The sequence below is a fragment of the Gossypium raimondii genome, chromosome 2 (assembly GCF_025698545.1).
Source record: "Gossypium raimondii isolate GPD5lz chromosome 2, ASM2569854v1, whole genome shotgun sequence".
Classification (NCBI taxonomy): Eukaryota; Viridiplantae; Streptophyta; class Magnoliopsida; order Malvales; family Malvaceae; genus Gossypium; species Gossypium raimondii.
The window spans coordinates 47,538,664-47,561,594 of record NC_068566.1 but is presented as its reverse complement, the minus strand read 5'-3'; the positions used below and the strand labels follow the sequence as shown (position 1 = coordinate 47,561,594).

Genomic DNA, 22,931 nt, shown 5'->3' with positions numbered 1-22,931 from the left:
CCTTTCCATTTTAATTTTCTAAATGAATTTTGAGAAGATTCCCTTGACATCTTTATCAATAAAATAGCTGGAGATATAATAATGCGCTCATCATTACTAAGGTGTAAAACAAATTCATTTTGACTAATAAGACATCCAAGCCAAGCAGCATTTTGTTTCAGAATGCCACTAAACTTTTATATTACTACGATGTGAGTGTCTGATATAGATATATGTCCAATGGAGGTATGTTTAGTTTTTCTTAGCTTTCTCATATATTTGGAGGATCCATGGAGGGTCATATCCCCATACTCATATTAGATTATGAATTCTTGACACAGTGCTTCGAGAAAATTGAAGAGTCAGAGCATCTTAGTTTAACTTGATCCACTAGAATTGTATTCACAAATATGGTTGTGCTAGAAGGACTATATTATTCAATGCTAGTTTTATTATTACTGGATTGTTTCCTTGAACGAGAAGTTTTAAGAGGACTTTGATTTCTTCTTTGTTGTAAGTCTGGAGGTTTCATCTTCATTATCAGTACTGTACTTAATAGAAAGTATCATTTAGGGTTTTGAAGCCGAAAGGAAATAATTAGTTTTGAAGCTGAAAGGAAATAATTATGTTTCCCTCTTCTGATCTTTTCAGCCTGATAGATATTTCAGAGGTAAGGTTGAAAGTGTCATTGGAGACAGCACCAGCCCAAAGACCTCATGGAGTTCTGGGTGTGTGGAGTCCTATACTTTCTGCTGTTGGAAACGCATTTAGAATTCAGGTCTGGGAACATTTTTTACTTAACATGACAGCACTCCTGCCTATTAAAGTAGCATTTAGGATATTGAGTCAGCAGACATTCTATAGGAAGATTTCTTTTACATGAATAAGGCTACTGACTTTTGAGCCTTTAATTATAGGTGCATCTAAGGAGGGTGATGCGCAAAGACAGATTCATGCGGAGAAGTTCCATAGCTCGTGCAGTTGTAAACCGTATTTGGCAAGATTTGATTCATAACCCTCTTCACTTGTTATTTTCAGTAGATGTACTTGGTATGACTAGTTCGACCTTGGCTTCTCTGAGTAAGGGATTTGCAGAGCTTTCAACTGATGGGCAGTTTCTGCAAATGCGCTCAAAGCAGGTAAGCTTTTCTTTTTGTTTCTGTTAATAACTTCGGTTTAAAAATTTGAGAAGTAGATTAACCTAAGATCAGATATCGTCAAGGAGAATCACTGGGGTAGGTGACGGAATTATTCAAGGAGCAGAAGCTCTTGCCCAGGGTGTTGCTTTTGGTGTGGTTGGGGTTGTGAGAAAACCGGTGGAAAATGCAAGACAGTATGGTCTCCTGGGACTTGCACAGGGAATAGGACGTGCTTTCCTAGGAATCTTTGTTCAACCTGTCAGTGGGGTATTAGATTTCTTCTCATTGACAGTTGATGGAATTGGTGCTAGTTGTTCCAAGTGTTTGGAGGTTTTGAATAACAAAAGCACCTTTCAGAGAATTAGAAATCCCCGAGCTATTCGTGCTGATGGTATACTTAGAGAGTACTCTGAGAAAGAAGCTACTGGTCAGGTACCAAATTGGCCTTTTTGATATATGGAAATTGTTTGTCATGAGATGTGTCTGAATTTGTGCTTAGAGAAAGCTATCATTTTACTTTTTGTTGCTTTTATTGGAAAGAATGAAATGGTTGAGCATTGACCACCCAAACCAACGATCATAGAATCTAATAAGTATCCAACCTAAAATTAATTGGTAATAGGTAGATAGACCTAAGCGAGTCACCGCAGACTCCCTCTTATGTGTAGGCCAAATAGTAGCAACAAAAGCAAATAGGCCTTGTGCAAACAACCTAGATTTTATACCATTTTAAAAGTCCAACCTAAACAATTGGCAATAGGTAGAGAGCCAATTCCTGAATGTAATGCATCAAAATTTCTAACTTAAATGATGTAGAATAACTCTATATAACAGAAAATTTTCTCTCATATGCTTCTCTAGTGAAATTTCATGTTTTCAGAAAAAAACTATTTATTTTGTTTTCTTGCCAACAAGTAATGAAAAATTAGCATATTCTATAAAAGATAAAAGATTATTTGCAAAATTTGCAAAGACGACATTATTTCATGATATTAGACAAATTTTCTAGTCAGGTTTCATGTTGTCCTAATATAATCTCATAGAACGTTGCTAAGTATTTGAAGTAGTTTGAAGCACCTTATAGTAGAGGAATTGTTAATTGGGATCATTGTTGCCTAGAATTAGCATTATTTGTGGGTCTAGAATAGGATTAGCAAATGCGGACACCTTAGACATGAGACTGTCACTGAGATTGGCATGGAATATAGGTTGATAGTCGTTCTGATATGCATGTGATTGACAATGGAAAAGTGTGCTTATTAAGCCCCATCAATCTGTTCACACATTGAACGCTTGCAGAGCTTCAAATGAAAGAAATAGAAATATGTATTCTTTATCCATCTGTTTGGAAAATATTTGTGAATTTGATTGTTTGTCCTTTGTTTCCAGATGGTACTCTATCTGGCACAAGCAAGTCAACATTTTGGCTGTACAGAAATATTCAAAGTGCCCTCAAAATTTGCTTGGTCTGATCATTACGAGGAGCATTTTCTACTAACAAACCACAAAATAGTTTTGGTGACCAATAAGCGAGTTATGCTCTTGCAGGTGACTCAAGGGAATCTTTTTTTTGCTCAAGGACTTGAGGGGAATTGAGCTATGACACTGCATATATAAATAAATTTCGGCTGATTTTCTGATGCCTTCTTTCTCCATTGTCCACAGTGTTCATCGCTCGACAAAATGGACAAAAAACCTTGCAAGATCATGTGGGATGTCCCATGGAAAGAGCTCATGGCACTGGAGTTGGCAAACCAAGGCAATCAGTTGCCTTCTCACTTGCTCCTACATCTTAAGAATTTTAAGAGATCAGAATCTTTTGTTAGAGTCATAAAGTGCAATGTTGAAGAGGTTGAGGGAATAGAACCACAAGCTGTTAAGATATGTTCAGTAGCGCGTAAGATGTGGAGAATGTATCAAGCTGACGTAAACAGCATTATGTTAAAGGTTCGTACTTTGCATACATCTTTATCCTTTTACATAAACAATACTTATAAGATTCTCCACGTGCAGGTTCCTTCAAGCCAGAGATACGTATATTTTTCCGGGAGTGAGAATGATAGGAAATCAGTACATGCCCTCAAGAAATCCATCATCAAGTCAAGAGAGCTCTCTTCATCAAGTTCTGCACTTGAAGAAACTAAATTTGTTAGACACAGTGTAAACTTCATGAAGATCTGGAGCAGCGAGAGAGAATTGAAAGGTCGATGTTCGTTATGCAGAAAAAAGGTGCTTTATGATTTACCATACTATACTTGATGCAGTCAAGATAATTTAATGGCACATTCTCAACATAAAAAGTTTATTTTGTCTATCAGGCATCAGATGATGGTGGATTGTGTAGCATTTGGAGGCCCATTTGTCCAGACGGGTAACTATTAAATTCTTCGTAGCACTTTTTTGTCTTACATAGATTAGAGTTTGTATTTACTCAAAAGTCTTATTTCTGAATCTGATTGCTGTAGCTTCCTATGTGTTTACATGAAATATGTAGCCTTTACGTTCAGAATGTTCTGCTGGTGCTAATCACTTGTGACCCGAAATTACGGAAGTGTTGCAAACCTTGAAAAATACTTATTTTATGATAAATGGTAGCACCTATTACATTTAGTGGTAAAAGTACCATGGAGGTCCCTGTATAGGAGTCAGATTACGTTTTGCCCCTCTACTGAAAAAGGGAAAATTATTCTTTATACATTAGATCAAAGAGCAAATTGGCCTTTTCTGTTAAAAATTTCATCCATTTGTACTGTTAAAAACTGCTGTGGTTGATGGAATAACCAAACATTGACACGTGGTGTGCCATGTGTAACTCAAGTTGACTGACATGGACTAGTTTTTAACAGCAGAAATGGATATAATTTTTAATAGGATCAGTTTGCTCTTTGATCTAAAGTACAAAAACTAATTTTTCCATTTTTTGAGTAAAGGGGGAAAAATGCAATCAGACTCCTAGTACAGGCCTCCACAATACTTTTACTGACTTTAGTCATTTCTTGATAAACATTGCTAGCTAGTGAACCATGTTAGTCCTTGTTGCTTCTTTTCCCCCTCTTATTTGTTTTTAAATATCAAGCAGAATAATTTTCTTTCCTTCAGGTATGTCTCTGTTGGTGACATAGCTCGTGTTGGGAACCATCCTCCTAATGTTGCAGCTGTTTATCGAAGCATCGACAAGCTATTTGCACTTCCTGTGGGTTATGACTTGGTAAGAATATCGGATTCAATCTTTCAAATAGCCATCTTGAGGACTTTTAGGAGCTACTTAATGACATCCTGTTTTAGTTGCATGAATTCGAATCTTCATATTTGAGAGTTTTTTGCAGGTGTGGAGGAATTGTATGGATGACTACACAACTCCATTGTCTATTTGGTATCCAAGAGCTCCTGAAGGATTCACCAGTCTCGGTTGTGTTGCTGTACCGGGTTTTGAGGAGCCAGAACCCAATTTAGTACAATGTGTGGCCGAAGTAATATTGGAGGAAACTACATTTGAAGAGCAAAAAATATGGTCTGCACCAGAATCATATCCATGGGGTTGTCATGTTTACCAAGTCAAAAGTGAAGCTCTTCATTTTGTTGCTTTAAGGGAAAGTAAAGAAAACAAGGATTGGAAACCCAGGAAAATTCCTGATCATTTCCAGCCTCAGCAATCATTAGAAGCTCACTGAATCTTTTTTTTTTTTTTGCTATTTTTTTAGATTGAATGTGAGATGTATGTATGTGTGTACAAATTGATTTGACCTTTAAGTATTGTTAATACCAAAAATCAAAGATGTAAATGAATTCCCAAGAAGCATTTTTTTGATAAAGCAAAGTACATTTCAACAGAAGTTTTTGACTTTTTTTTAATTTACCAATTAGCAGTTAGGATAAATTTGAATAGTTGATACACTGGCAGGTCAGATTTAAGTCGAGTTTAAGAATAATATTAACATATAAAATTTTGTCCATTTATATATGACTAAGTTCAGGTTATAGTGTTATATATCACTATATATTATTTTTATATATCATGAATTACATAATATAGTATAATAATATAATATAATATAATATATCACAAATTTAAAACAATTTGAACTGTTATCTATATTTTAAATGAATTTAATCTTTTGACAACCCATTTTCAAGTTTAATATTTTAATCTTAAACTTGCAAAATTCAGGGCATAATAACATTTTTGATTTTTAGTTTTACCAAAAAGTAATACATGTGAATTGCTACATAAATTACACATCATATTTTTAAATTTAAAAATTAATTAAATACTAATTACATCTATATGACATCAGTAAAGATAAAAATTAAATAAGGTGTTAAAATGATTTTTTATTAAATTGGGAGCCAAATAAATCTGAGCGAGTAGTCTAGTGTAGATATTGTATACATCTAACAACAAAATGAAAAATATATACAGATCTGAAAAAAAAATGGGAAATGAAATAGCAAAACTTTATTCCTTTTTATAAAAATTTGATATAGACAAAGAAACTTCATCCTTCTATCAATCAAGTACAACCAATTTCTGATACTCCTCACCAGAAATAGCAGCTTCCATAACAGCAACAGGGTTTATATCACCATCTTCATCCAAAAACATCTTTAATAAATTCTTCGAAAATCCACTAACCAAAGCAACCCCTTTTTGAGTTGCAGGCACTGGTGTAGCCCTTGAATGTCTCAAATTCCAAAACACAATTTGTGGGATCACATCTCCATACCCTCTCTGTGTAAATTTCTTTACAATAACATCATAATCAGTCTCCCATGGTGACATTGAAGCTTGATCAAATTCCATATCACTAAACACAAACAACCTTTTAATCATTTGTTCTCGTTTTAAATTCCCTTCAACAGCAACTTTCAATATAAGATCAAATACTTTTTGAAAATCAGTGTTGTAACCCCATTCCATATCTCTCACAAACTCTGTTTTTTCCTTCAAGTTTTCACCTTCTACTAATATAAGTTTAGGGCTTGCACTAAAAGTTATAAGCTTTCCTTTCCATGGTTTTTCACTTAAATCCGATACCAATACGCCTAATGCGACTGAAACTTCCATCGGAATCCCGTGCATACTACCGGAAACATCAGAAACCGCCATACAATTACGAAGTTTACCTTTTTGTAATAAGTCATTCACCATCCTCTGCCATTGAAGCTCTGCTACTTGCTCAACTTGTTCGTCGTCGGCTTTGTTTAATTCAGCGATTATTTCGTGTGGGAGTAATGCACCGGCTGCGATTGTCGACTTTCCGGCTTTTACATCTTCTAAATACTTCGAAAACCGATCTTTATCGTGTTTTAAAAACTTCTCCTTGTAAAACTTCATTGCTATAGAAGCTACTCTGTTGTAAGGGATTGAATCCCATTTATTTGCACCAATGTATACTTCTGGTAATTCTAAAACTTTACGCAGTGGCACTAACACATCTTTCCTAAGCCGATCACGAACACGGTAAGCATAATGTTCTTCATCGATTCCTTCATATTCAGGATAATTTTCTCGAGAAAATATTTTCCTGGAAATGCTTTCACATAACAATGTTGATTTATCAAATGAAGAATCAATTGAAGGACACCATTTTGCAGCAAGACCAATCTTTCTAGTTTCATTAGATTTCAAAAACTCCATATCTGATTTAAGACAAGCAGCAAAAAGATCAGAGACACATTCATAAAGGAACCTGAAATCTGGGTCTCTTGAATATCGCTCGATCACCTTTTTCGCCATTGAAATCTTCTTTTCCTTTCTTAAGTCCCTTGCTTTTGCTTTCTCCAAATTCGGGTTTGTAGCTCCTGTGGGTTTTGATTTTTCCACTTTTTGCTTCTTTGAATAACAACGGCTTCCCCCTCTGAATTTCCCCTGTTTTCTTATCAACCAATCATGTTTCTGAACCTGTCTAACAGTAGATCCTTCAAGCATACGATACAGAATTTCGGGTAAATCCTTGAAATACCCAAAATTAACAAAGGAATCCAAATTACAAGCAAGGGTTTTAGGATGATGATCGTGTAACCAAAACGCCGCCGTATAAAACCCTTCCTTGTCGGATTTCCCTGTACCACGAACACCACGTAAGTTACAAATTAGCTTCAGAGTCATCAATGGATCAAAATTCCAAGCTCGACCCAACATTTCTTTAATGGAATCGGGTGGGGAATTAGGTACCACATGGAAAAAAAAGTCAAGGCAAGGGTTGCCGGTGGCTAAATAAGTGGCTGAATTATTTTCGGTGAATCCCATCGAAGGTGTGTTATTGGCTTCATTGAAATTAGCCAACATTAGATCCATGAATGGATCGCTTGGAACTTTAGTGGTGGTGGTGACGACAGTGGTTTCAGGCTTTGGAGGAGTGGGGTGGCGGAGCTCCGGTGGGCCGAGAAGAGACGGTGGCGACATTGTTGATGAGGGATAAAGAAGAAGAAGGGATTTTGTTTCGAATGTGGAACGACGGGCTTGAATATGGTTTATTTATAACGTGCGCCTTACCTTGGTCCCCAAGAATATGATGCTTTTTTCCATTTTTACCCTTTATCTAATAGGAAATTTCTCTTCTTTGAAATTTTATTTTTGTATTATCTTAATAATTAAGCAATAAATTAATTTATTGTTATGGAAAAAAAATATTTTTGGAATAATTACATGTACGTTACATAATCTCGAAAGGCTTTGTTTTTTTCGTAAATTGGCAAACTATAAAAATGGTCACTAAATTTTGGTGAAATTTCTTTCTTTTGTCACTAAACTATAAAAAATTACATTTTAGTCATTAAAGTTATCAGCTTATAACGTTTTGGTCATTCATCCGTTGATGGCCGTTACAATCTTAACGAAAAAGTGAGGTGGCATTTTACTTTAAGGATTAATATCCAATTTGATCCTTGAACTATAGCTAAAACATTCAATTTGGTACTTTTACAACATTTTAACAATAATCCCGAAAAAATTATTAAAAATTATAAAAAATCTTTAAAAATATCTGAAAATTCATTATTTATTTTTGAAATTATAAAATATTTATTTAAAATTATAATTATGTAAAAAAATGATAAAGTTGAAAGTTCAAAAATCATAGTGTCTTAGATTCAAATATCTCATTACGTAGATTTTAATGACTTTATATAAATATAAAATGACTAAAGACCTCTCATACTAAGATAACTTATTTGGTAGAAATAATAATTTTAATTATTTTCTAATTGAATTGATGTTAAGTTGACTAGTGACACTAATTCAATTAAGGGTTTAAGTATAATATAAATAAGTACATTATAATAACTATATTATTATTTAAACTTTTAATTAAACTGGCGCCATGAGTCAAATTAACATTAACTCAATTGAAATAACTAAAAATTATTATTTTTACTAAGTAACAAATATTAATATAAAGGTATTGTTCAAAGTTTCAATTTAACTATTTCAATTAAAACCTCTTTTGATTTTTATGTACTTTTTCATAAGTATATTTGTTTCCATAACTTTTTACCTTGTTATAATCTAGTATATAATAAATTTATTATATTAAAATTACTATTGTAATATTTTTGTACTAATTACATTTTAGTTAGTATATTATTAGGTACATAAGTTTGGTTTTAATATTTAATTTCGAACCTGAGTTTTTTTTCAATTTGGTACCTAAATTTAATTAAAATGTTCAATTTGTTACTTGAGCTTTTCAATTTGATACTTGAGTTTTTTTTTGTCGCAATCAAGTATTTAACTTTGGCTTAATATCCAATTTGATACTTAAGCTTTTGTTTTGTCTCAATTAAGTACTTATGTTTTTTTACTATAGTATGTCAAATATTCATTAAGACACTGATACCATTTTATCTGGGTACCAAATTGAACATTAAAGCTAAATTCAGGTTCCAAATTGAGATAAAAAATACTACTACTAAATTAAACATTAAAACTAAATTCAAGTATGAAATGATATATTAACATTTAAAATTTTAAGGGGTTTCGATTTTGTCTTCCATTTTCTAAGGTGAATCCCATTTCATAATAGATGATTATCACCCATCTTCCTTGATTTTTTGCCGAGGATTTGGGGCATTGAAAGTGACTATCATAAAACGGATCGTTTTCCCATGTTGAAACTTTAAAGACTACTTTTCTCTGAAGAACTTTCTTGGTAGAAACTTTCCTTTCCTTTTGCATTTTCTCATCAAACTTTAGACTTTTTATAGAGAACTCAAATATATGAAAATATTTTTTCGATCAATTTTTAGGAGGCCAGCACATTACTAATACGTTATTTCAACTTCCAATAAAGTAGTGACACGTGGGTCTTTATTTATTAAAAGTTATGTAATTTCGAATATACACTATTGATAAATTGTAATTTTTTAAGTGGAATTCTTCCAAACTATTATACATGATTATAAGACCCAACCATGCCGACTTTAGTTTCAAGGAAAGTCAGTCTATTACCATCCTTGGGAAACAATTATTACATATCTTCATTTTATTTAAAGAATCTCGCTAAGTCAACCACTTTAATCAGAGAAATTTATCCATTAAAAATATTTTACCAAAAAAGTGTATATTGCATTGCATAGTTATCGATACCAATGCTTTGCATGCATGCTCTATATGTGAATCTTATCCTATCATATCAATATCCACCTAAGATAATTTATAAAGACAAAACTCACCTTAATTTTTAAATGCATATGTTAAATGCTCACCAACAACTCAACAAGTCACTCGATAAGATAGGTGACTTCATGGGATCCACATGAAAAACTTATAAATTCCCTTCATAAGCGTAGAGACTTGCTCAATTATCTTCTCAATCCCTTTTTTCACGATTAATCTTATGACTTTGCACATCCGTAATGTGAATCATCTCCAACCTCTAAACCACTTCTTTGTATGAACAAATTTCATTTAGCATTTTGATGATCTTTTTATCTAAGTCATTTCATGTTAAAAATATTTAATTATGGTTTTAGTATCTCTACCATGCAGAATATGGTTGATGATTTTCATGCGACTTTAATCGTATAATCAGATACCAATAAAATAAAATTCACATTATCACTTTAACAACATCAACTAATTGTGCTATCAATTTAAATGTACTAATAATAACACCAAATCATTCAAATTAAAATAATAACAAATTTCAGCATAGGGACTGAAATCATAATTAGACCTCTACTAGGTGACTTGATACTAATGCTTCTATACTTGAGAATAGCATCAAAATAGAACTTCTAAAAAACATAACAATGCATAGAGCAAAAGAAAATATAGGAGGTTTTAAATTACACAAGGCAAATGAACTAACAAGCAGCAGCCATTCCTCTCGTCCATCAGGTCAAATTTCTTAGCTCTAAGAAGCAATATGGTTCAACGAAACTCACCATGCTATTTGCTAATGCTATTCAACGTATAATAAATACTGCCGGTTCACACCAAAACGCAACCATATGTATCAATTCTTCAACAGGGGCATCAGCCATGGATAATGGCAGGTCAATTCGTTGTTTCAGTTCGGCTGCGAATAATCCTGATAGCATATCATCAGGTAGTTTTGTTCATAACTCTTTCAATAAGGAATCCAAAGTAATCGACGGTTCATTGCCGGCGGTGCTAATCCTGGAATATCCCGGATTTCCTTGTTGTTTGGATTCACAATCTGAGAAACAAAACACCAATAATCGATCATAAAGTATATAAACCATGTCGAAGTTCAGTGGTTCAATGGGGAAGGGGCGTGTACTTTTAGTTTTGATAATTGAGTCGAATTAGTTTGGCTAATCGGACGATAACTTCATCTAATTCAGTCTGTCGATTAAAGGTTTTTTTTTTAATTATGGTTATTGATTAATTCGATCGAAAACAGGATAATTAACCGAAATTATTAATAATATATTACATAGCCCGATACATATATAAGCCCAAAATATAAAAATTAATAAATTTATATATATATATATATATATATTTATAATGAGCTTAAAAGTACTAGAACATAGATTATGCATAATACAATTAATATTCTTATATATATGCGTTTGAAAACTATGCATATAGAACATAGATATAAATTGTGACACCAACTTAGTCACTATTAGATATACACGATTGATGAGGTTTATAAATTATGCATAATATAATTAAAATGTAAATATTATATTGAAATAAATTTTTGATTTAGTAGTAAAGTTAATATTTTATTGATGTAATCAACAGGTTTAAATCTAACAACTTCAAAATTACGAAAATACTCATGGACTTAAATAACAATATAGATTATAAAAACTAAAATTATTTGAAAAAATAAAGCTAAAAATAAACAAAAGTAAAAAAAAAAAGAACAAAATTAGTAAATATTTTGGTTAACTTGATTAACCATTCCAACAAATTAAAATTATTTCGATTGGTTAATAAGTTTTTAAAAAATTTTGATTAGATATTTTAAATTTTCGATTAACTAAATCGATTATTTTAATTTGAGGTGGAGAAATAGAGTACCTTGACAATTATGATGGCTATGATACCGGTCACAATGAGAAATAATAGTGCCATAATGCACTTATCGGTAGCAACCTGCATACAAAAAGTAAATACATTAGAACATGCATTTTAATGGTAGAGAAAGCTTAAATGAATGAAAAAAGGAAGTGAATGTTTCAGAGATTGACCTGTCTACCAATTTCTTTGACTAATTTAGATGCTTTTTGGATCGAAAAATGGATAGAATCGAGATCATTAACTATCCTGCTCATTTGTTCAGTCTAAAAAATATGAAAGAGGTAATATATCTTAATAATCACTGCGGTAATACCAAAGAGTAAAACAGTAAATTCAACCTGAGACCAAAAATGCCCATGAACTTTTTTTGATGATTCTTAATGCTTTGAATTGAAGTTAATTTACCTGAGCCTTGAGAGTTGCAGCAGTCTCTGTTCCAACATCAACAGTTTCTTGAACAACCTATCTTATAAACCGGGTCAAACAAAAATATAAGGATGAAAATGAATCAAACTTGAACAAATTGATTTGTTTGTTTATTTTTAATATTATATGTGTTCGTTTATTTAGAATAATGTGTTCATATTCTTTCATTTAAATTAAATGAATATGTTTATAATCATTAATAAATGAACATATAACTTACTTTTTAGATATGAAATAATAAAATATAGATATTGATAATTATATTATAAATAAAAAAATACACAAACAATAATAATATTATTAATTATATAATAACTTAACAATGAATGAACTTTAAATAAACTTCAAATGATTTATTAAATGAGTTTTAAACAATTTTTTTAACATAAATGTACTGAACAAGCTTTGTTCATGTTAGATTCGTTTAATAAATAAACTGTAAAATTTTGTTCAAATTTATTTATGCAACTTGATAAACAAACACTTAAATGTTGATGAACTATAAATCAAATTTTCTATTCATTTCATGTTCGATTCGTTTAATAAATAAGTCTTAAAATATTATTCAAATCCGTTTATTCAGCTTGATAAATGAGCAAACATCTAAATGTTAATGAAGAATTAATCAAATTTTCTATTCATTTACAACTCTATCAAAATACAACCAATTATTTTGAAGTAGAAGTATATGTTAACAAAATCTTATGCACGGAAAGTATATGTTAACAAAATCTTATGCACTGAAAGTACGGATACTAACCTTCTTAGCCCTGTTAATGGCTTGATCAGTCTCACCCATCATCTGGTATCCTTTATCCATTAGTTGCTGGTTTGTCATATCTGCAAAACATACAGGCCCTGTCTCATTAACAGTTTAAAATTGAAGTACTTAGTATTTCCAGTCAACATTTCATCATCATCCCAAAAATCAATGTCAAAGGGGTGAGAACGAATATGGAGAGTGCATCAACAGTAAAACAAAGATTATAAAACATGTTTTAGCAGTTAGATAAGCTCTGATCAACACTCTAATAGTTATATATATAGCAAAGTGTACACTTCCATTAGGTAACATAAAAAGTACAATTATAAACAGGTTGACTGTTTTCTTTAAGGTGCAAAAAAATGTTGAACCAAATGATCAGAGTTTTTGTATCAACCTTTTCATCCCTTGTGATATTGAGTGTGTTAGACAACTCATATTCTAGCTATAGCACAAAGTTAGGTAAAAAAAACTTCTCCAGTCCCTCTCAATTTTGATATTGAGCAAATTGGTCCCTCTCAAAAAAATCAAAGCAATTTAATCCCTGTTAATTTCAAAAGTTAGGAATTAAGGATAATTAGTCTCAAGGTTAATGTTCCCCGTCAATTGCAAGTAATTTTGATTGGTATGATAACAAATTTAGCTTGCAATATTTGTGTAAATGTGTAAATGTTGAGGCTAAATTTTTTGAATTTTTTAGAAGCAATACCATATTGAAAAAACATGTAAGCACTAAATTTATTGTTATACCAATTAAAATTATATATAATTGACAGAAGACATTAACACCGTGATTAATTGTCCTTAGTTGTTTACTTTCAAAATTGATAGGGATTAAATTGCTCTGATTTTTTTAGAGAAATCAATTTGCTCAATTTTAAAATTGAGAGGGACTGGAGATGTTTTTTACCCTCAAAATTACTACAAATTAACAATTAATGGGAATTGTTATGTCTACGCTTCAAAAGAAAAAGCAAAAGAGACTATTTTGTGCAAGTGAGTTCTGCATCTTCATATATTGTCGACACCACAAGCAAACACTGATTAGGAAAGAACTACATCTACCTATATTACTATTTAAACACAAAATTTCAACTTGACCTTCGAAATAAAAAATAAAAAAATCAGCTGAAATAATAATATTAAAAGAAGCTGATAGACTTACTGGAAGCTAGCATGTCATTATCTTCACTGAAGCCTTCATTAGGCCCATCAAAGAGATCAACTCGTTTATTACTCTCAAGGTTGCTTTGATATCTGTAACACAAGAACAATAACATCAAATAAAGTCAAGTAACATATCAAATACCAACAAAATTATTATTTCATAATATCTGTCGTAGTTTTCTTTACAAATTACAGATTTTCAATCAATAAATTTAGTTCACTGGCACCAGATCATAAGGTTGATCAGTAAAAGTATCATGGATGCACTTTTACTGGTAGTTAGATTGCATTTTGTTCTCTCTCTTAGAAAAAAAAAGGCTAATTAGTCTATATACATGTAAACTGATCTTTTTGTTAAAAATTCTATCAATTTTTATTGTTAAAAAATGGTCTTTATATGCTAAAATGAGGTACATGTGGCATGCCATGTGTAACTATTTAGTTATTCTATCAGCCATGCCACTTTTTAACCTGTAGAAATTGATGAATTTTTTAACAAAAAGCACCAATTTGGGCTTAAATCTAACATACAACGACTAATTTGTCCATTTTTATGTAAAGGGGTAATATGCAATCTGATTCCTAGTACAGGGACCTCCATGGTATTTTTACCAAGACTGATAAAAGGAAATGGTTAAATGAAAAAGAACAGAGAATGGGAGGAGATGGGATGAGGGGTCCTTAACTCTGAAAAATAGATAGCTCTGTCCATAATATTATAAATTATATACCTAGTTAGAACATGAACATGCATGAATTAATCTCATGTCGATACAGATTACAGACTTACCGTTTCTTAAGGGCAACATATGAATTCAACTCCTTGACCTGCATAAAAATCCCGTAAGTTTGAGAAAACTTAGAACACAAGATACTCGGCCAATAAACCGTAGGATTTAAATATAAGAACAACAAAAATAAATAGAATTTAAAAAGTTAAAAAGCACCATTGATTGCTTCTTTTCGCTCAGCATTCTATGGGTGTTTGCATTAGTTCTTCTCTCCATTGCCTTTACTTCTCTATCAAACTCTTTGATTAGCCTGAAAGGATAAGTAGATCACCACAGCAGAATATATTTAAAGGTAATGCGAATACTTTTGCGAAAACAATTTAATGACATACAACGCTGGTTTTAAGTTAGATTTTTGTTCTTTATAAAGTGAATAACCAAAGCATTATAATTCCAGCTTATTTAAACTAAAGTACATTATACTTTCAAAGAATCAAAAGTAATAGATACTACTCAAAGAAGTATTGATCTGAAATTACCTCTTACACTCTCTCATCTTGCCGGTAAGCTCTTCCAATTGCCTGCTCTGTCGATTAACATCCTTAATCTTATCCAGTTTCTGGAACCCATTCCTGTTAAACAATGTAGAAACCAGAAATGCAAGTTAATAAACATTCAATCGTAAATGATGATAAAATTTACATTGAACAATCTGATTAGAATCTACATTGTCATTGCATAACTAAAAGAAGATCAGAAATTAAATTCTTACGATAATGCTCGAAAAATATCGGCGATTTGTCCGTCGATCTCCGCTAGCTCTTCGCTAACCGCGGATAACGAATCCATCTCTCAACCTTTTCTCTCTCAACTTCAATTCAGTCTAAATAAATGAGTACAAATTTAAATAATTTTTTAGCTGACGATTTCAAAAACACACGATCGCGCCAAACCAGAAACAGGAAATAAATTCAAATTTCTAAAGCAGATCTGTTCAATTCAGAGCCAATGGAATCGTAAATTCTACTAACAAAACTTCATTTAGTGGCGAAGCTTCAATTCACCGATCGAAAAGCAAACAACATTGATCTTGAACGTCTAAAGATTTCAAAAGAAAATTTACAACATTTTAAATCCAAGTCATGGATCTAGATCTAAAAGAGTCGATCATACAGAGTCTTCTCATGATTTAAAGATCATTTTGGATTTTTTTTTTTGAAATTACGTAATGTTTTTTTTTTCTTTCACATTTAGGATTTAGTTGGTCGTTTTGGAGGGGAGAGGGGTTTTAGGGTGGGAAGGTATAAAACCTCCCGGTAATTTGGGACGTTTAAAACGGAAATAAGGAACACTGAAATGGGGGCCCACCGTGAATGCGCGCTATTGTAGTGTTGTTTATTTAAACAGTCATAGCGTACGATCCGATAATATTGTCCGTTGGATAGTCATGTTTTTGGAACCGGTGGATGGATCGGATTATTGATTTTCAATTCGGTAGATTTGTCCATTTTATTGGTTTTATCGATTTACGGATCAATTGGTTTTATGGCTCTTATTATATTAATACTATAGTTAGCTTTGATCTGACCAGTTGGTACAGTCCCAATCCTCTTAAAATAAATTTTTGTTCTTTTAGTTCTTTTATAATTTTTAAAATTAAAACTAATAACAGTAAAATTAAAATTAAAAATATATAAGCTATTAAAACGATAAAATTACATCTTTACTATTGTAAAAATATGCAACTTAATTTCGACTCTAAAATTTTTCGACTTCGTCCTTGACTGTTAAATAGAGAGAGAGAATTTAGCTTTCTTTAAAAGAATAATAAATTGCAAATATAGTCACCCAAATTTTAACGTGTTCCTTTTTTATTACTAATTCTTTTAATTTAATCACTCCTGTTAGATCACTTGCAAATTACAACTTGTAATCACTCTACCATAAAAATACATTTACATTTGATCATTAAACGAAATACTAACGTGGTTGTCTTTTTATTGGTAAATTTAACATTTAACATTCTACACACCTTGTCAATTTAATCATGATTCTAAATTATTTCAATAAACTTAACTCCTAATATATAAAAAAATTACTCTTAAAATAAAAAATTATAATCAAAATAACAACGCATTAAAACAAATGATACATTTGAATCCATTAGGTGTATTTTGAATAATACGATCGGATAATATTGTCCGTTGGATAGAAATATGAATTATGATTTTGTTTTTTTAAAAGATTAATGGTACATGTTCTAATTGAATCTTTAAACTTTTACAAGTTTAAAATTTAATCCTTATATTTTATTTCTAAAATTTAATCTCTTCACTTCTAAATTTTCAAAACTCAGATCACAATTGTTAACCTTGTTAATTCTTTTTGTTAATTTTTTATGTAACATTTTGAAATAAAAAATATACCCACCAACTTAAAATTAATGTTATAATATACCTAAATTTAACAGTGTTAACCGTTGAAATTAAATTTTGAAATCTAAAAATAAAGAGACTCAAATCGGGACTAAATTCTAAATTCTCATAACATATTTTAATCTAAAATGTGAAACAAGTAGAGGAAATGTCAGGAAATCCCTCATAGTTATCCATTTAACTTCAATTTTCAAATGAAACAAGTAGATGAACTAAATTACTGTAAAATAAAAGTAGAGGAAATATATTTTAAAAATCCGAAAACTAATGGAAATAAAAGCAGAACTAAATATATTTAAAATTCCGAAAACTAATGTACAGGGACTAAAATATATTTGAACATGATAAAAAAATGCAATGGTGAGCTGAACCAAAAGGAAAATTGATAGTTACTCTACCAAGAAAGAATTCTGATGAAGAAATTGAAAATTTAACAATTGAAATATATAGTAATTCGTTTAAAAAAAAACATGAAAAAAAAGGACCTAAAAACATGATATGATTACCTGAAAGACCGCAGAACTATACCTCATCTCATTCAAAAGCACTGCTTCCAAAATAGATGATTAGGGCAATTGGCAATACAACTGATGAAGAACAATTTTTGCCCCAAAATAGAGCTTTAATTCCTGACATTATATCACGGTTTGTGGATCTTGAACCCGAATACTCTTGGTACGTAGCTTTGAGATGCCTTTTGTGGCTTCAGGTGTTGGTATGTCATCAAGAACAGGTTTGGAAATGTTGTCCCGAAATAGGCACCGTCGGTGTCTAGTTAGAATTAAGGTAACCAAAATGCAGGAACTATAAGGAATGTCGAAAACTATAGATGGATAAACGATACGTGGTTGGAAGTAAGTGGTAGTTGAATTTTCCCTAAGCATTTGGACTAAGTTCAAATCCTAAAGTCATTACAATTAGAAGGGCTTTACCTAAATACCACTCAACCCGAACAAAATTGTTCTCGAGCTGTAAAACAGATAAGAAAAGTTGCCGTAAACAATAGTTGGATAACATGGCATGCCTGTTATTTGTCCCCCCTTGACTTCTTCCTCAAGCATTTGGACTGAGTTCAAATCCTAGAGTCATTACTATTAAAATGGCTTTGCCTGACTGAATAACAACCAGCCCAAATAGAAATATTCTCAGATAGTAAAAACGGATGAGAACATATGTGATTATTCAAAAACAATAGATGGATAACATGGCATGCATATTATTTGTTTTCCCCCACAAAATGCATGCAACAAGTAATAGCAGATAAGTTCAATGGCTAAAAGGATACTGCCTTGGTACTTGGAGCGTGGGTAGAAGATATCTTCGCATCGAGGGCAGTATATTTTTACGGTGCTTGATCGAGGAATATCCGATTGACCGACTGGAAGACATGGTTGTCCGCAGCAGTAAACTCTAGGGCATCTTCCAAAATCGTAGTTCTTGTACTTGTCTAGCTGAAAAAGTTAAAAAACATATATATATACATTGTTGTAATCAGTTGCTCAAATTACACACACACACATATATGTGTATGAAATCATAGTTCACGGCGAGTATCTCACCATAGCGGCAATCCCTTTGCCTGTCAATATGTATCGAGAATGAATCAGACCATAAAGCATCTCTGCCGCAGATTCAACTAATTCGTTTTGCTCCTCCGTAAACATATCTCCTATCAATTTCAGTTTACCGTGAATTTTCTCATTGCAAGAAACTAAAAGATAGAAACTAGCCATGTTGCTAAATGACATAAATAATGAGTTCGCCATCATCAAGATTCAAAAGCAAGCATTAGAAAGAAGGGACAGATTTTCACACATCCGGAGAACTTGATATGAGAAGAAACAAACCGTAAGCTTACCGTGAGAAGATTCAACATCCAAAATCAAATCAAGAGCATAATCATAGTAAGGAACTTGGCTACTTAGCCCACAAAGGTTAAAATCGTCTTGTATGTAGTCATCATCAACTTCGCAAAAGAATTCATTTCCACGTAGATTGCAAAACCATGAGATCCAAGATGTGTCATCCCCGTCGGAACCACTAACATCCGACTCTTCACTGTCAGTTTCAGATTCATCTGCAGTAAATGAAATCCAAATTCGTATCAGCATATGTCACTTAAGCATCACCACCACACACCAAAAGGTAAGAACCGTCACTTTGAAAACATGGTTCATAGACGAGTAATCATTGGATGAACAATAGTGAATTTAGATCTTACAAAGATGAATATATAGAGGTTTACAAAACATAAATGCATTTGACTTCATTTGATACTGAAAAATGTGGGAAAATACAAAAGGCTAAGACAAACATAGTTTCGAAGCTGACAGATTGTTCGAGGCCATAAACCTAGACATTGAGCAAAACTTATTCATACAAATACAAGGTTTGACCAATCATGTTGCTCAAACTCTTCATTTTTCATGAGTCCAACACACAGATATAAGGATATGACCTCCAAGATCCTTCAAATACATAAAAAAACTTAAAAAAATTAACCATACCCGTGTCAGATACAGTTATGTATCCGACACTCACACCCGAGTCCGAGTAACGTAGTTGGCCAATACCCTTATAACCTACCCCCAACCCCCTTCACACACAAACACATTTCCCCAAAAGCCAGACCGGTGTTAACTGAAGACTCGAATACAAGTCATTTGCCACTCTACTTATGCGTCAATCTGTTATTTTTCCCTCAATTACAAATAGGGAAAGAACACCTAGTTGAAAGTTAAGTGCTATTGTGAGCAATGTAAACATAAATCTTTAAGCTTTCTTATCTATTTTTCTCACTCTTTTCTCAAATGCAAGCATCAAAATATAAGCATTATAATTTGTTAACAAAATTCATATTAATAACAATAAAATTTCATAATTTCACCAATATCCAGTTTCAATTACGTAAATTCAAAATTTACTAAACCTAGACATAAAATCAAACAATGATAACAAAAAAAAAAACCCCTAAATTTCTCGTAAGTTCTTCAAAAAAATCCAAATCTTTTATAAACTAAAAATCCTAAAATCATCGAAATATGGAGATGTGGTTATGTTTATAGTTTATACCACCGGAGGCGTTCGGTTTAGGTAGAGAAGCAGAACAAGAGTCACGGTAATGATCAGGTGGATGCTTCCCCATTTGAAGGGACTGCAATGACTTATCCTTGCCGTTGATTGCTCTCGATGTTGACGGCGACGATCGTTCCAGTTGCTTATCAAGCGCTTCGTTGATCCGTTTCCGATCCACCGAACCTACCTCCCCTTTGGAACCACCGGCGGCTCTCTCTCCTCTGTACATCTCTTTTCTTCTCTTATTTTGCCGTTGATATGAACCGCTCCCGTTATCGCCGATTCATAGCGTGAAATGACGATAATGACCCTATCTCCCCTAAATCTAGGGTTTTCTCTCCTTTTTTTTTCCTTTCTTTTTGTTTCTGCTTTAATTTTAATGGAGCTATTTGCTTTAAGTTAACCCATTATTTATTTATTTATTTATTTTATAGTTGGATTTTATTGGAACAGTTGATTTTTTTGCTGGATTTTTATGGAGGAAGAAACAGAGGAGATAGAGAGAGAAAGGAGGGGAATTCTTAGAGAGAGAAAAGAGGGTAAAATCGGTAGAGAATTCTTAGGTTCCGGCGATTTGGCCGATAGATCGGCGGGTTATAGCTTTGGTTTTGTATTTAAGGGGCGGGGGGCATTTATTGTGTATGATTCATCCTACATTCTTTATATTACTGATCTACACGTGGCGCTTGATCAGCAACTCGCATGTTATTGATTTTTTTTTCGGCCAATTATTTTAACTTAAGAATTAGATTTATTTTAATCACTCAACTTAGAAAAAATAAAAATATAATGGTGTGTCATTCTGAGATTGCACCACAACATCACTTAAAATTTAAAAAATTTAGATAAATTTCTAGGTGAGTATGACATTTAATATTTTAATAATTAAGCAATAGTTGAACATGTCAGACCATCAGTTCTTAATTCAACTAGTTCGATCAGTTCGATCGTCGAACTAGCAATAATTAAATAAATAATTAAAAAATCACAAAAAATTAAAATTAAAATTAAACTGATTCAACCTATTCAAAATTTTATTTTTGTCTCGATTTTCTATTTTTTTACCAATTTTAAGCAGCTTATGAGTCAATCAATTCAACCCCTTTGTTCTGATCATTATATTTATTAGTTCTCGGTCTTTCCGATTCGGTCTTGCTTCAGTAACGCTGGTCACATCATCAAATCTTGATAAAATATTAGTTCAGGGACAAAAATGAATTTAGCTGTTAAGTTCAATGACCAAATTAGATAAAAAAAAAGTATAAGTACTTGCCAAATTCAAAGACCAAAAGTTATATTATACCTAAAAAATAATAAAAGTAGATATAATTTTGAATTTAATTAAATTAGAAATTAAAAAATCTCAGAACATAATAATCAATGTCGGGTGTGTTCATTGTTCGATTTTTCAGTTTTATTGCATCCTTTTTGCCAACTTTAGGTGGTTTAATTAGGTTTAAAATTCACATATGGAAGAGATTTAATTTTTTGTTTTATTTTAAAATTCATCTCTAATTATGAATTTAGTAAATATACCTTATAGGAAGCACATTTTAACCAGAAAATATTAATATCTCAACTATTTAAGTAGAATTTATAAAAGTAATAGAAATTTATTTTTTGTTTTTAAGAATATGAATTAAATTTTAAATTTTATTAAAATATAGAGATTAAAGACATAATTTTACCTTTAAATAAAAGTAAGATTTACGAAGGTTGATCTTTGTTTATGGAGGTGATTCTTTTGGGAGAAGTATTTGAAGTGCCTTTCTTCAAACATTTAGCCTAAAATCCAATAATAATTGATATTGTCCTTGAGTCAAGCTGTGTATAGTTCATAAAGGGGGAGTGTCTCGAAATAATGGGTTGTTCGTGGGCACACAACCACCCACCAAAGGGAAGTGAGTGTTTTCGCTCTTGGTGAAGTCTCGACGAATACGGGAGACAAAATCTCAACATGATCTGAGGATAATATTAACTATTATTAGAGTTTGACCAAAAACTTCTCTCGACCTACAATGATTAACTTTTATATTTTGATTCTTGTTTCTTGAAATCAATGATTCTCCCAAGTCTCACTTTGTGTGTTGGTTTAGTATCTTTCAAAAAATGCAAGAAGGCTTGGCGTTGGCATTACTTAGTTAAATTGTCTCATAGAGAACATGTTCATTCAATTTGAAGTGTCAAATCCAAAGCTAAGATTTATCACTTTGTGTTCCCACCTTTTTAGAAGCCAATGCTTGAATCCATTGACCCACAAGCAATAATGTCCACTAAAGAGTTTCAAGTTCTTAGTCTTAAAGATAAACTTTGTCTTGTGTATTCATAGAAAAAACACCACATGATGCAAAAGCCCTTTGTTCACCTTGCAATTTCAGCATTCTATTTTGGCTAGCTACTTCAATTGATGCTTCTAATGCTTCAAAATCATAACATTTCATGTTGAGGTACTTTTTTTTGGTTTGATTTATACTTATTTATGGGTCAGGTCATCGCCCGAAAAATAGGAGGGTTTGAACAAAAATACGATACCTGGAAACTGAGTTTGGGTAAAATAATTATATATATTTATATTTATATTAAATCACTAACCCAATAACAATTAAATCTATTACTCAAAACTTAAAATAAAAATCCTACTAAATAACCCAACCCAAAATATAAAATTTTAAAAATTATATTTAATACAATAAATGTAACACCCCTAACCCCAAA

General features: G+C 31.9%; 4 protein-coding genes across 5 annotated transcripts in view; 1 reads left to right on the top strand and 3 right to left on the bottom strand.

The window, feature by feature from the left end:
• Window positions 1-4,951, top strand: part of LOC105789322 (uncharacterized) — a 40,668-nt gene extending 35,717 nt beyond the window's left edge. For both annotated transcript variants that reach the window (XM_052627724.1, XM_052627723.1), the window contains 9 exons: window positions 631-757; window positions 897-1,118; window positions 1,191-1,550; window positions 2,508-2,666; window positions 2,784-3,065; window positions 3,132-3,347; window positions 3,437-3,489; window positions 4,218-4,326; window positions 4,445-4,951. In XM_052627724.1, coding sequence (XP_052483684.1) covers window positions 631-757; window positions 897-1,118; window positions 1,191-1,550; window positions 2,508-2,666; window positions 2,784-3,065; window positions 3,132-3,347; window positions 3,437-3,489; window positions 4,218-4,326; window positions 4,445-4,789 — 1,873 coding nt within the window. In that variant the 3' untranslated portion in view covers window positions 4,790-4,951. The remainder of the gene's footprint in view (window positions 1-630; window positions 758-896; window positions 1,119-1,190; window positions 1,551-2,507; window positions 2,667-2,783; window positions 3,066-3,131; window positions 3,348-3,436; window positions 3,490-4,217; window positions 4,327-4,444) is intronic.
• A 601-nt stretch (window positions 4,952-5,552) lies between these two features.
• LOC105789321 (uncharacterized) lies at window positions 5,553-7,578 on the bottom strand. The gene has a single exon (XM_012616656.2). It carries the CDS (start codon window positions 7,522-7,524, stop codon window positions 5,626-5,628), a length of 1,899 nt encoding a protein of 632 aa, XP_012472110.1. The 5' UTR covers window positions 7,525-7,578; the 3' UTR covers window positions 5,553-5,625.
• Window positions 7,579-10,180: 2,602 nt separating this feature from the next.
• On the bottom strand, window positions 10,181-15,703 carry LOC105789915 (novel plant SNARE 11). The gene is made up of 10 exons (XM_012617219.2): window positions 15,479-15,703; window positions 15,246-15,338; window positions 14,923-15,016; window positions 14,766-14,803; window positions 13,974-14,065; window positions 12,806-12,885; window positions 12,025-12,081; window positions 11,790-11,882; window positions 11,620-11,694; window positions 10,181-10,780 (listed from the first exon to the last, which is right to left on the bottom strand). Exons 1-10 carry the CDS (start codon window positions 15,553-15,555, stop codon window positions 10,691-10,693), a joined length of 789 nt encoding a protein of 262 aa, XP_012472673.1. The 5' UTR covers window positions 15,556-15,703; the 3' UTR covers window positions 10,181-10,690.
• A 1,852-nt stretch (window positions 15,704-17,555) lies between these two features.
• Window positions 17,556-20,814, bottom strand: LOC105789320 (casein kinase II subunit beta-1). Its single transcript, XM_012616655.2, has 5 exons — window positions 20,214-20,814; window positions 19,000-19,218; window positions 18,701-18,810; window positions 18,427-18,592; window positions 17,556-17,912 (listed from the first exon to the last, which is right to left on the bottom strand). Exons 1-5 carry the CDS (start codon window positions 20,443-20,445, stop codon window positions 17,782-17,784), a joined length of 858 nt encoding a protein of 285 aa, XP_012472109.1. The 5' UTR covers window positions 20,446-20,814; the 3' UTR covers window positions 17,556-17,781.
• Between the last annotated feature and the right edge of the window lie 2,117 nt (window positions 20,815-22,931).

Bases quoted from the DNA above. Each gene is read 5' to 3' on its own strand.
- LOC105789321 (XM_012616656.2), bottom strand. From the start codon at position 7,524: ATGTCGCCACCGTCTCTTCTCGGCCCACCGGAGCTCCGCCACCCCACT.
- LOC105789915 (XM_012617219.2), bottom strand. From the start codon at position 15,555: ATGGATTCGTTATCCGCGGTTAGCGAAGAGCTAGCGGAGATCGACGGA. The intron at 15,339-15,478 runs GTAAGAATTTAA...ATTGTTTAACAG, and splicing joins GATATTTTTCGAGCATTATC to GAATGGGTTCCAGAAACTGG. The intron at 12,886-13,973 runs GTAAGTCTATCA...TATGTTTTGCAG, and splicing joins TAATGACATGCTAGCTTCCA to ATATGACAAACCAGCAACTA.
- LOC105789320 (XM_012616655.2), bottom strand. From the start codon at position 20,445: ATGTACAGAGGAGAGAGAGCCGCCGGTGGTTCCAAAGGGGAGGTAGGT. The intron at 18,811-18,999 runs GTAAGCTTACGG...TGAAATTGATAG, and splicing joins GGATGTTGAATCTTCTCACG to GAGATATGTTTACGGAGGAG. The intron at 17,913-18,426 runs GTATCCTTTTAG...AATTCTAACTAG, and splicing joins ACGCTCCAAGTACCAAGGCA to ACACCGACGGTGCCTATTTC.